This window comes from Physeter macrocephalus, chromosome 10, assembly GCF_002837175.3.
Source record: "Physeter macrocephalus isolate SW-GA chromosome 10, ASM283717v5, whole genome shotgun sequence".
In the NCBI taxonomy this organism is placed as follows: domain Eukaryota; kingdom Metazoa; phylum Chordata; class Mammalia; order Artiodactyla; family Physeteridae; genus Physeter; species Physeter macrocephalus.
The window spans coordinates 27,159,003-27,173,485 of NC_041223.1; the positions used below are offsets into that span (position 1 = coordinate 27,159,003).

A 14,483-nucleotide genomic window follows, 5' to 3' on the forward strand; every position below is an offset into this window, starting at 1 on the left:
TGGGCCCGTGAGCCATGGCCGCTGAGCCTACGCGTCCGGAGCCTGTGCTCCGCAACGGGAGAGGCCACAACAGTAAGAGGCCCGCGTACCACAAAAAAAAAAAAAAAAAAAAAAAAAGACTTCAGAGGTAAGTTGAGTAGGCCCAAGAGCCCAAGTGAAGTTTTTTGAAAAGTAACTTGTGTGTCAAGTCTACTGTTTTTTAAGAAGCAATGCTCTATAGTCTAGAGAAAGAAAAATGAATAAGAGAGTAAATGACTGATTCAGGAATGGGAGCCCAGAGGCAGCAGAGACTAAGGCGTCAACAATTTCGGAAGCTCTCACTGCAAGGGTAGCTCATGCAGTGCAGGGGGCCGTAGACACAGGGTTACACCAAGATCCTACGGAGCTGGGCCTGGGGAAGGTTTTATGGCTGGGGGAAAACAAGCATTTGTTATACAGTTTTACGCTAAAAATTACACAATTATGAAAGCATCAAAGAGGAAACAACAGAGACCAATGCCTAAGGACACTGGGTGCTTCTGGCACGTGTTCTTTTCAACTCTAAAGCTAGTCTGCGACAGATGCAGAAAGTATCACCTCAGATTAAAGGGGAACAGGACACATATATCCTAACTACCAATAATGCTAGCCATCTTCAAAATCTGATTTTCCAACTTCATACTGAGAATTTAAAAATATTTTATCCACTGTCAACCTGTAAACCTGATATCTAAGATTGCGGGAATAGGGATTTGAATCAAAACATGAGCAGAATTTTTAAATGATACCCTAATATTTTTTTGTTGTTTCTTTATTATTTTATTTTAATTGAGATAGAACTGCCATATTGCATCAGTTCCAGGTATACAGCGTAATGATTCTATGTGTGTATGTGTGTGTATATATATATATATATATATATATATATATACACACACATATACACACACACACACACACACACATTGCTAATTCCTTTACTAAAACACAAATAAAGTCAAATATACTTTTAAAAACACACCTACAGAACTAGTTTAAATCAGAACCAAATCTAAGCATCTTCCACTGAAACAAAATGAAAGGGAGAGTACTTATCTTTGGGAAGGAGAAAGGGGTATAAGATTTGGGAGGAAACATGAGTGGGCTTTTTGGGATGCTGGTAGTGTGTTCCATACTTAACCTAAATGGTAGTTACACAGGTATACTTACTTCTTGATAACTTACTGAGTTGCACACTTAAAATATGTGCATTTTCCAAAATGGGTGTTACACTTCAAATAAAAATTCCTAAAAAAGGGCTGAAAAGAAACAAGTTAATATGGTATAATAGAGATTCTTTCTAGAGTGGCAAAACCATGGGTCATCTCTTTTCTTTCTTCTAAATATAATTTCCCAATTTCATCATGGGGATAAAAGATAAATTTATTAAACACATAGATGAGATGTCTTGGAATGAACTAATAATGCCTACCTTAAAGGGGATTTAAAAGAAAAATAACTATCTTCCAAAAGGAATGTGTAATGATATATAAACCTGTACCCAGCTTATAAATGCTAAACTAAATATCCATGAACATTCAAAAGAGCAGAGTTGATACTGCAGAGCACAAAGTCAGGGATTCTAAAAATACATTAATACAGAAAATCCCAATTATACAAATGGACATATTACAGGTCTAGAATCATAAGCCTAAAAACAGAAAAAAAGGTTTCCAATGTAGAGATAATAAGGATAAGAAAGAAAAGAGAAAATGCCAGGACTATACAAATCAAGATCAGAGGGAAAAAATTCAAAGAAAATTTTTCTGAAGTGAAAGATGATTTCAGCCTGGTTAACAAGAGGGCACAGAGTATTTCTCAGCAATTACCCTTAAAGAATGACCCCAGACACTTATTTGTCAAGTTTTAAACCTTTAAAGACAAGATCTTACACTCTGCCAGAAAGAAAGAAGGTTATAATACAAGAATGTCTTTGGATCTCATTTTTCAGATCTCTAAGAATGGAAAAGCTAAAAAGAGAATTATAAATACAAGAAAAATCTCTTTTAAGACAGGGAATATATTAAGACACGGGAGCCCAAAAGTAACATCAGCAAAGTCTCACAGCTGTTAAGATCACCACAGAGATGACAAGTTTTTGAAAGCAGATGGAAAGGTACTTTCTAAGAGGTAAGAGAAAGATACTTTCTAAGAGAATAAACTATGAACAAAGAGTGAAATTAAATTAACATGCAACCAGTAAACTTGAATACATATTTGTGAGAATAAAGGATAAATATTATATGTCAAAAATAGCTTAAACTACCAACTATACCAACAAAAGGTAAATGTGGTAGATTTTAAATGGCTACAAATTCTTTGCAGCTACCCCCAACAAGAGGTGGAGTCTCTCTGTCACTCTCTGAATCTGAGCTGGCCGTGTAACTTGCTTTGCCACAGAAGGAATGCTGTGTGACTTCAAAGGCTAGTCCTGAAGACACCTTGCAGCTTTTGCTCTCGCCCTCCTGGAAAGCTACAACTGCTAGGTGAAGAAACCTGGACTTATCTAGAGACACATGGATCATAAGATAACCAGTGCTACACCCTACACATCTATGTGAGGCCATCTTAGACCACCCAGTCCCGGTTAAGCCACCAGATGACTGGAGCCACATGAGACACCAACAGAGGAACTGCTTGGCTGAGCTCAGCCCAAATTGTTGACTCACAGAACTGTGAGCAAAGAAAATTGTTGTTTCAGCCACTAAATTGTGGGGGATTTTGTTATATAGCAACAGATAACTGAGATAAAATAAGTGAGAAAAAAATAGGGAGATGCACTAAGAACTTGATTCTTATTTCCCCTAGAAAGGAGTTTAATGTTACTTGGTAAAACTATACATTAATAATAAAAATAAATGTTTGGGTTAAAATGTGTTAATGTTAGACATGTTTTTTTAAAAAAACATATTGGTTGGGATCATAATCTTAGTTTAAAAGTAAAGTTTAAAGTCCAAGACACAGTATAAATAAAATGGAGAAGAACAGGATAAACTAATCACTGAAAATGTTATACAGCAAGTAACCGAATCCTAGGACTTGGAGTCAGAAAACCTCTTCTTCAAACTCCAGCTCTGATAGGTCACTAAATCTTGACCTAGTCTTCTCAAAGTCCCTCACATATCTATCACTTTTAATGTCTTTTAATTTCGGTGTTTAGACCATTTACATTTAATATCATTGCTGAAATGGCTGGATTCAAAGGTTTCCACATATAAGATCATGTCATCTGAGAACAGATATAATTTTACTTCTTTCTTTCCAATTTAGACACCTTTTATTTCTTTTCCTTGACTAATCGCTCTGGCTAGGACTTCCAATATTATGTTGAATAGAAGTGGGAGAAGTGAACATCCTTGCCTTATCCCTAATCTTAAAGAAAACGCTTTCAGTCTTTCACCAATGAGTGTGATGTTGGCTAAGGATCTTTCTATGTGGCTTTTATTATGTTGAAGTAATTGATTTTTAAAATAATCATCTCCACCACTGGCTTATTAATGATAGCTCTTTTTAAAAAATTTCTTAGAGGTTACCATAGGGTTTACAATATACATCTTGAATTTATCACAATCTACCTTCAAACAGTATTACAGCACTTCACATGTAGTAATGCCTTTACAACAGTATACTTCTAACTCCTCCCTCTCTTCCCTTGTTCTATTATTGTCCTACATTTTACTTTTGCATATATTAAAAACCTTACAATATATTATACACAAATGTATTGAATACAATACTACTTTTGCTTTAGGCAGTTAATTATTTTTCAGAGTGATAAAATTAACTTGAAAAGTGTCTTGGGGGCTTCCCTGGTGGCGCAGTGGTTGCGCGTCCGCCTGCCGATGCAGGGGAACCGGGTTCGCGCCCCGGTCTGGGAGGATCCCACATGCCGCGGAGCGGCTGGGTCCGTGAGCCATGTCCTTCAGGAAGTACACGCAGAAGGGGAGGAACTGATAACAGGCCCGCTTCAGGCCCAGACTTGGAGGTATCTGTGAAATAGGAGCACTTTCTCTCTTCCTCCTTCCCTCCCTTCCCTCCTCCCTTCCTTCCTCCCTCCCTCCCTCCCGCCCTCCCTCCCTCTCTCCCTCCCTCCCTCCCTCCCTCCTTTTCTCTCTTTCCATAGTTTCATGTTTTGGTCTGGGCTTATTTCTTTGCACAGAACTTCCTTTAACATTTCTTACAGCAGAGATGTGCTCTCAGCTTTCCTTTGTCTGAAAATTTCCTTATTTTCTCTTTATATTCAAATGGTACTTTCACTGGGTATAGAATTATGGGTTCACAGTTTTTTCATTCAGTACTTTAAAAAGACATTTCATCATCATCTGGCTTATATGATTTATGACAAGAAGTCTGCTGTAATTCTTATCTCTAGTCTTCTGGATATGTTTCTTTTTTCCTCTGTCTGCCTTTAAAATTTTCTCCTTATGTTTGTTTTTTAGCAGTTTGAATATGGGTATGCCTTGATGCTTTGATTCTTTGTTTAAATCCTGCTTGGATTTCTCTGGACTTCTTGGATCTGTGGTTTGACAACTTCTACTATTTTGGAAAATTTTCTTTTTTCTTTTTTTTTGGCCATGCCACGCAGCTTGCGGGATCTTAGTTCCCCAACCAGGGATTGAACCCGGGTCAAAGCAGTGAAATCACTGAGTCCTAACCACTGGACCTCCAGGGAATTCCCTGGAAATTTTTCTTTAAATACTTCTTCCCTATTCTCTCCTTCCTTCTGGACTCCAATCTGATATTGTCCCATAGTTCCTGGATGTTCTGTTCTCTTTTACTTCCCTCATTCTTGTTTTCTCCTATTGTTTCAGCTTGGGTAGTTTCTAGTGACCTATCTCTAAATTTACTGATGAGTATATTGAAGGACTGCATCCCTTGTACTGTACTTCTAAATTTTTTCTACTATTTTCATTTGACTCTTTCTTATATTTTCATCTCTCTGCTGAAAGACCTCATTTGTTCACACATGTTGTTCACTTTTTCCACTATATCCCTTTTGTATAGCAGCTGTGTCTTCTTCCTGTGCTTTGTCACAGGTAAAATAGTCCTAGTGTCCCATCTCTTCTTAGAGGAAGGGGTCTGTCTCTCTTTGGATTTCAGGCTACTTGTTTTCCCTGCCACCTCAGCTCTCTGATGGGTTCACAAAGTTCTGATTTTATAGTTTATCTCCCTTTTTTCTTATTTTTACAGTGAAAAGATTTTCATCTTTTTACATCTTAGGAAAAATCAGAACTTTTTCCATTCTATCTCTCTTTTTTCAAACAGCTTCACCGAGGTATTGGGTTGGCCAAAAAGTTCATTCAGGTTTTTCAGAAACATCTTATGGAAAAACCCAAATGAACTTTTTGGCCACCCCAATATAAATTAAATACCATAAAATTCACCCATTTTAAGTGTACAATTCAATGATTTTTAGTATCATTACACAGCTGTATAACTATTACCACAATCCAGTTTTAGAACATTTCCATCACTCCCTAAAGACCCTTTGTGTTCATCCACAGATAATTCCCATTCTCAGCTCCTTCCCCAAGTAACCACTAATCTCCTTTCTATCTTTATAGTTTGCATTTTCTGGACATTTTATGTAAACAAAATTATACAATATGTAGTCTTTTGTATCTGGCTTCTTTCACTTAGCATAATACTTTGGAGATTCATCCATGTTGTAGCATTGGTATACCACATTTCGTTTATTCATTCACCAGTTGATGGACATTTGGATTACTTCTACTTTCTGGCTATGAACATTCACATACAAGTCTTTATGTGGACATGTATTTTCATTTCTTTTGAGTATATATCTAAGAGTGTAATTGCTGAGGTGTATGGTAAATTTACATTTAACTTTTTAAGAAACTGTCAAACTTTTCCAAAGTGATGGCAACATCTTATATTCCCACCAGCAGCATGTATGATTTTTCTCCTCCTTGAACTACTATTTTCTTTGAACTTCAAAGATACCATACTTTTATAGTTTTTCTTCTACCTTACTAGTCATTCCTTCTCAATCCCCTTTGCTGGAATTCTCTTCTTTCAGGCTTCTAGTTTTTTCTGAGCCTCTTCTTCCACATATTCTCTCCAGATAATTTCACTCTGCCCCCAAACTTTTGAAGCCATTTATATGCTAAAAATTCCCATATTTGTGTCTCTAGCCCTAAACTCTTCCCTGAGGTGGACAGCCTCTATCAAACTGACTATCTCCATTTGAATGTCTAACAGGAGACATTTGAAACACAACTCTTGATTGTTCCTATTTGAAGTTCCTTCCTCTTCCCCTATCTCACCTTGTTTTCCAGATCCAAATCCAAATTGATTCTTCTGTTTTTCTCATAGCCTATTTCCAATCCAGTAGCAAATCCTACAATCACTATCTCCAAACTATTAAGTTGAACCATATGAAACATCCAGCAATTTATTCTGAATATTTCCATCTCTAGATCTCTTAGATTTTAAGTCACCATTGTCTTTTGCCTGATTACTCCAAGATACTCCAATGTGACCTCCCCGCTTCCAATCATACCTATGGTCTATTCTCCCACAACAGCCAGAATGATCTTTAAAAACACAAATCACTGTACAGCCACGTGCAAAAGAATGAAACTGGACCACTATCTTACACCATACACAAAAATTAACTCTAGGACTTGCCTGGTGGCGCAGTGGTTAAGAATCCGCCTGCCAATGCAGGGTACTCGGGTTCGATCCCTGGTCTGGGAAGATTCCACATGCCACAGAGCAACTAAGCCCGTGGGCCACAACTATTGAGCTTGAGCTCTAGAGCCCACGGGTCACAACTACTGAGCCCATGTGGCACAACTACTGAAGCCCGCATGCTCTAGGGCCTGCGTGCTGCAATACCGAAGCCTGTGCACCTAGAGCCCATGCTCCGCAACAAGAGAAGCCACTGCAAAGAGAAGCCCATGCACCGCAACAAAGTGTAGCCCCCGCTCACCACAACTAGAGAAAGCCCATGGACAGCAATGAAGACCCAACGCAGCCAAATAATAATAATAATAATAAGCATTGGTGAGGATGTGGAGAAAAGGGAACCTTTATACACTGTTGGTGGGAATGCAAATTGGTGTAGCCACTATGGAAAAAAATATTGGGGATTCCTCAGAAAATTAAAAATAGAACTACTATATGATCCAGGAATTACACTTCGAGGTACTTATCTGAAGAAAGTGAAAACACTAATTCGACATTTGGCTCTCTTCAAGACCTGGGTGAGAAACTGCCAAGTGTCACGGAGGCACATGGGTTGCCTCAGGCCACAGTCTGGGGATCACAGAGATGGGTTAATAGAAATATACGAGAAGGAAGATATCTATTTAGGGTCATTTTCTGGGTATTGCCATATTTCAATAGGTACATTACAACTTTTTAAAACTGGGATAGCAAACGGGTATAATTATTTTATTAAAAAATCATCTATAATAAATGTTTTTCTCAGAAAAAGAACTAGTACATTTAAAGCACATTGTATACACATTAAAGATAATGCCACTTCACCCCTCACTATTTCAATTTGTTCTCTTCTTAGATGCTGTTAAGTCACTTTCAAACAATTATTCTAATGTTAATGAGAATATTCTAATGTCTAATGAAAATATTTTAAACTCAGAATTGTCTTGAACTCCTAAAATAAAAAGAAACCCAAGTATTCACTTAAACTTAAGAATATAGTATTGAGAAATGTAATTTGCTTTTTGTCTAACTTCTAAAATTTATCATAAATGCATAACTTCTTAGTCATACTGTAGAATTCCACATATTACTTTGTTCCATTGATATGTTGGTGTTTTCACATAGTCTTTATTATAAAGTATCTTATCACTCAACATAGTCCAGTGTTTCTGACCTATGTTTACAATTTTCAAAACTGAAACTGCTTTTTTAAAAAACCTGAAGAATATTTAAAATCTAAAATATTGACTCTTAAGTCCTCAAGATAAAAAAAAAGGGGGGAAATATGAACTTTAGTAATTAAAACAGTTGCCACTCTCCTCTACTTTGTTCTTCATGTAAAGCCTCTCTTCCAACGTGGGGTGTGGAGATGAGGGTGACAGTCCTGACAGGGAAGTGACCTGCCCGTCATCTCAAATGCTTAGCGGGACAGCTGAATCCAGGACCACACACTCTTGACTCCCACCAACCTCTGGGGACAATCCTTCCTCATTCCATTCTTCTCTTGTTACCCACTGGAAGAGGTCTACAATGTTAAGCACAGTACTTTTGGGGAAGTTTCCTTTTCCTCTCAGACAAGTCAATCTCTCAAAAGGAGAGAGGTATGCCAAGTTTCTGGATACCTCTTCTTCCCTAGTATTTCAAATGCTCAAGTTTATACAGCAAAAAAGATCAGGTTTATTAAGTAAATGTACTTTGCTCTGCCCTAAAGGCAAGACTCTTGCTCATAAAAGCAACACATGCCACACGTAGAGCTATTTGTAAACTGTATGGGTAGAAAAAACATCAGAAGATTGATCCATTACCTGAGTAGGACTCTGAAGACTTAAATCTAAACCGCAAGTAAATTCTGTATGATGTTCCACTGTTTCAAGAAGAGGGTCAGGCTTTGAAAAGTTCCAGAATCTGTGAATATAAAGAAAAAGAAATAATTTAAACATTAAAACTACAAAAAATTTTATCTAAGAAAAAATAGATATTTAATATAGCAGATTTCATCAAAACAGGTTCAACCAATTCATAAATGCAGAGCCCCACTACTAATGTACATTAAAAAATCTAATAAAGAAAAAAATGTGCTCTTTTCTACTGTATATAAAAAGACAAAAACCAAACGGAATTATTAAACAATCTACCCTTGCAAAAGTTTATTATATTCCCATTAGCATACTTTGTAGGATGGAAGCTTAACAAGTTTTGGTTGTTTGCTTTTTTATATAGTACAAGGACATTTGAGATGAGAGACACTAGAGGTTTTTTAGCAATTTCTAAAAGCATTCATGGCTATAAAATAAGGATATTGGATTACATGAACTCTAACATTTTGTGTTTTTAAATACTACTTTATTTCTCAACAACTGACATGAAAAGATTGCAGGTTTAATTTACATTTCAATAGCAATTCAAAGTCTTTAAAAAGAATCTGTTCTCTTATGAAAATCTCTGCAATTCTGAAACTACCTTTTTTCTGAGACACGGCCTTTCTTTTTATTTTTTTTTTTTTTGTGTTAGACAGTGAAAGGCAAGATACTGGCAAATAGTGTGGATTGAGGATGGGTTGAATTTTTTTTTTTTTTTTTTTTTGCGGTACGCAGGCCTCTCACTGTTGTGGCCTCTCCCATTGAGGAGCACAGGCTCCGGACGCGCAGGCTCAGCGGCCATGGCTCACGGGCCCAGCCGCTCCGCGGCATGTGGGATCCTCTCGGACCAGGGCACGAACCCGTGTCCCCTGCATCGGCAGGTGGATTCTCAACCACTGCGCCACCAGGGAAGTCCCGGCCTTTCTTATAGAGTCCACGTCAATGTAATTTCTAGTGTAAAGGAAAACTGAAAAATGTTTTCCTGGGCCAATATTAAGTTTTCTATTTATCCTCTATACACTGGGAGTGGTAATATTTATCATAATATATCTCTAATTTCTACTGTACGGAGAACAATTTGGCCCTATTTTCAACGCACAAAATAGTACTTTATGTCTAAAGCTTTATTTGCTCATCATCTGTATTATTTGACTCTGAACACACCACAAAAATGGCATATTCAGAATCATAGAGTCATATCCAATTCAGCTTCCCTAACGATCTACGACACGGAACACAATGAAGGTTTAGCAGATCTCTTTGAAAGAGAGTAAATACACAGAACCAACAGTCAGTTTGTTTAACCTGGTGGTATTATTTCCCTAATAAATACAGAGTCGGTCTCATTAAGTTTGAAAAGGATTGTTGCTATGGATAATCCACTGTTGGGTACCAGAGAGACAATGAATAAATAGCTCATTTATCAGATTACTGAAATCTACACAACATTTAAAGAGAGTGATTTTACTTTTGAAAATTTTCCTGTCCAAACAAATGAGGGAACAGGCTGCAGTCTCTCTCAGAAATCATAATAGTGATCTCCACTGTCTTTGCATATTTGTTCCTTCGGGTCTAGAGACAGAAATTGTACTGAAATCTAATGTTCCAGATTTTGAATAACCAAAAGTAAATATGTAATTGTGTAATTTCATTCCTGAAACATGGTTATTCACTAATTTGCATTATTTGCAACAATAATCAAATGATTTTGTATATACCCACTTTGTGCCAAAAAATATTCAAAATGGTTTTAAAATATGCATTTATTATGGCAAAAATATATAAGTTAAATGAAAAGTAAGGATAGTAAAGTAAATTCAAACCTGCAATGAGACCGGTAACAAAAATATATTCATGAAGTTGTATATACTTGACAGGGAGGACCTTGAGACGCTAAGCTTTCCATCAGCCAAAGAAGAAAGGGAGACACGATAAGGCCCTGAATTCATAGTGTCTACATCCAAACTGCTCTTGGAAATCTCAAAAGGAAATTCATCCTTGGGAGTTCACAGAGAAGAAACCCTATGCTTAGGTAATGACGAGCATCCTCAACATCTCTTAAGAAAACACAGAGATATTGTTTCATGGGCTGTTACTCATGAGTCAATGGCATCACCCCAAAGGGTAGTTTAGCAGAGTCCTTCTATGGGAAGGTCAATTTAACCCAGGTATCAGCTCTCTGACTTCATTCGGGATTTAGATTTTATTTCAGTAGAATGGGTTACTGGTTACTCTTTAGACAAACCATAAAGATTGGTTTCTTTTAGAATTTTTTAGGGATAATAAAAAGCAACAGCATTCATTTATATCCTCCTGACAAGTTCCTAGAAAACAGTTTTTATTGTTATTTTAAGCCAGTTAAAGGATAAGGCTGCACTGAGGACAGGAGAGGTGGGCCTTATGAAAATTAGGTTACCTAATAAGGACACATGTGTGAAACCATCCGCCTTTAGCTTGAATAAGTGTGACAGGGAAAGTCACACATGCAGGAGGGCTGAAATTCTACTCAAAAAGTCAATTTGAATTTGCGCTAATACATAGGTTGATGGGCAGTCACTGCCCCACCCGGTTCCACACCACAGATTCATACCATCCTAATTTTAATACAGGAAAAACTATCAAGTATTTATCTGCATTTTGCAAAAAAAACTCATCAAACAAAATGCATGCTAAAACTCTAAGGTTAGTATTTGGTGAAGGGAGGGCTAGTCTAGTGAATGCCATAAAAGCGCTATTGGTTATGATACCATTTCATAGCTCTGACAGAAACTACGTAATATACAAAGTGTATATTATGCTGCAAAAAATCATGGGAGGTTCATTCCCAGCAGAATAGCTGACTAGGTGCCTAGACCAACACTCTTACTGAAAAAAAAACAAGATCCTACATAATACAGAAAAACAAACACCACAAAAACTTCACAAAAGCATCAGTGAGGAACATGCAGGTAAAAACTATGTGAACACTGAAACCCAGAGGAGGACGTGGAACATGAATCCAGCTTTTGCCTTAGAGGGTGTGTGAAATAGGGAGAACCCGAGCTTCAATTTTCTTAACCTCAAAGGGAGGAGCCAGAAAAACCACAAAAAGCAATATTAATATTAATAACTTTTAGTAAATTAGAATGTCTTATCAAAAATATCAAGTTGGAAAAACAAACAAAAACAAACAAAAAAACCCATCAAGTTGAATACAGTAAATTGCATAAGCTAAATAAGTTGAGAAAACCAAAAGCTGAGCACTACGATTATAAACTATAATTTGTTTTTTAATCATAAATGGCCTTTTCAATAAATAACAAAAGAAATGTATGTCTTTCTTTCCTCATTCCCACCCTTCAAGGGCAACCACTGTTAACAGTTTGACATGTACACTACCAGAATTTTTTTATCTATCTCCGTTCAAGTTCCAGCAGGAAGGGGTGAACTGTAAGGAGGAGGCGAGCTTTTCTCCAGGTTTTCTCACGATTGCAGTTAAGGGAGTGGGCAAGGTCTCTCCTTGCAATCTTCCTCTGGACTCTAGGGCCCCAAAAGTTCTATATATCCGAGAGCCTTCATGCACCTATCACACAAGTAAAATGGGCTCCTTTTAATATGGGAGAAGTCAGGCTACATATATCATTAAGTGGTCAAATAAGGCACATTATTTTTAAGTGAAATGTTTGTTTTGGTCCAGCACGTATACTACTTGGTGCCTTTTTGTCTCTTTGCTGATGAAATCACTGACTATTTAAGCTCTCTCATGGGAAGTAAATATACTGGACAGGCCTCCAATGATTAAAAATATTACAGAACTGTAGGGACATTTTTCATTTAAATTGGAGATGGAAAGAGAAAAATTCATCATAGTACAATGTCTCGGTTGAGTTCCTTTTTGACTTCTGACTGCACAATTGTTGAACAAAGCAAGCATGTAGCACTGTGTCAAACAAAACACCAAAATTATTTCAAATATTAAGCTGAAATTACTTTTTACTTGATTAAAATGTAATTTGAAATCTCTATACCAATGCTTTTGAAATTAAGCCTACAGGTGAATTCAGCAGAGGGTTTAAAATATTTTTCAAAGTTCTTCCTTTTTCTTTCCTGTTTTCAACTTGAGTTAGTTATTAACTCTTTGTGAGTCTTCCCTAACTACAAGAAAAAGATGGGGAAATGTTTTGGCAACTGTTCAATGCCTTGCATGTACATTAATTTAAATTAGTTATTAATTAGTAATCAGATAGTAATTGTGAGATTTTTGTTTTCACACTGCTCATAATTTAATTTTTTAGTGATCAGAAGGCATTTTAGGTCCTTTATTAGTAACTCATAGTCATCTAGTGTTTTTGAAATTTTAAGCAAATTGCACCATGGTAAATCCCTCTGTTTGCACTATTTGGGTCCAGCACTCTCTAGAGTGATGAGCAAAAATGTAACAACAGCTTCTTTTCTCATTATTTAATTACTTACTCATTCAACAATTTATAAGCCCTAGAATGTGTGAGGTATAAGCACCAGAAGCAAGAGAGACCTGGCCTCAGCCCTTCCACAGCCCACAATCCAGTGGGGTAGACTGACATTTTCTTTTTCTTTTTAATCACAAAAACACAAATGTAATTGCAATTGACAAATGCAATTGACAATTGACAAATGTCCCAAAAGATAATGCAGAAGGATGTTCCCAGGTGAAGCTGATACTGCTGGTCTTAAGCCCACACTTTGAGAATCACTGATCACTGGTGGTAACAAATTACTGGGAAGAATTTATTAATAACCTGTTAGTGTATTAACAGCTGTTAGTTCCAGCTTACCAATAATAAGGAACAAAGACGATCCAAAACTGACCCCTTCACTGTACCCAATCCATCCTCAGCAACAGAGACTGACACAGTTTACACAGTGCTTTCTCATTCTCTTGTACTGCTTTTGATCAGCACAAAAACTTTTCAAGGTAGATATACAGGGTATAATTATTCTCACTTCAGAGATGAGGAGAATATGGTCAAAGAAATTATGCAATTCATGGTGACATAGCTAATTAACGGCAGCCCCAAGGCACAAGACACTACTGGCTTCAAGTCCAGTACATTCTACTGAAAGATGCTCCCATCCCCTTTTTCTCTAGGCCTGGGCCATGCCAGAGAATCTGGAATATAGCTGGGAAGGATCTGGGACTCTTCAGGTGGTTTTGATTAACATCCTGAAAACTCAAATGAACTGGACCAAGTCAGGCTTCCCCCAAACTCCTCAAACTCCATAGTAAATTTCATAAAGCAAAGCCCACACCAAGACTCCATTAGCCTGCCAATTTACATTCAAAACCAATACCCCAAGGAAATCATGAATTAGAATAAATCTGCATTCCCATGGCAAGAAGCATAGGAATTTTCCTTTCTCTCTTCTAATATTTTTGTATGTGCACTTACTGCATCCTCTCATCTACGTTGCTGTCTCTTCCTAACTTAGGTATCACTCAACTGATCAGCTCTTTTTGTAACCTCAGAGATTCCCATCCTTTTGAAGTCACAACCCCCTAAGGAGAACACATGAAATCATGGCCTTATTATTTTATCATCTGTATCACTTTTGGAGGGGATTAAAAAAATAGAAATTGTAGACTATCAAAATTTTTTAAAGAGGTAAACTTTCATTAATTAATTCAAAAATGCTTATTGAGTGCTAATGCTCATTTGAATGATTAGACTGGAGAGTTATTTGTGTTTTTTGTTTGTTTTTGGAACTGGTAATAACAAAAATAAAGTTTAAAACAGAAAAATACTAGGGCTTCCCTGGTGGCGCAGCGGTTGAGAGTCCGCCTGCCGATGCAGGGAACACGGGTTCGTGCCCGGGTCCGGGAAGATCCCACATGCCGCGGAGCGGCTGGGCCCGTGAGCCATGGCCGCTGAGACTGCGCGTCCGGAGCCTGTGCTCTGC

General features: G+C 37.3%; 1 protein-coding gene across 2 annotated transcripts in view; it reads right to left on the reverse strand.

Annotated features, from left to right (window-relative positions):
* PEX7 (peroxisomal biogenesis factor 7) overlaps positions 1-14,483 on the reverse strand; it is a 103,669-nt gene that overhangs the window by 28,195 nt on the left and 60,991 nt on the right. For both annotated transcript variants that reach the window (XM_055087486.1, XM_007130580.4), the window contains exon 9: positions 8,514-8,613. In XM_055087486.1, the coding sequence (XP_054943461.1) occupies positions 8,514-8,613 (100 nt within the window). The remainder of the gene's footprint in view (positions 1-8,513; positions 8,614-14,483) is intronic.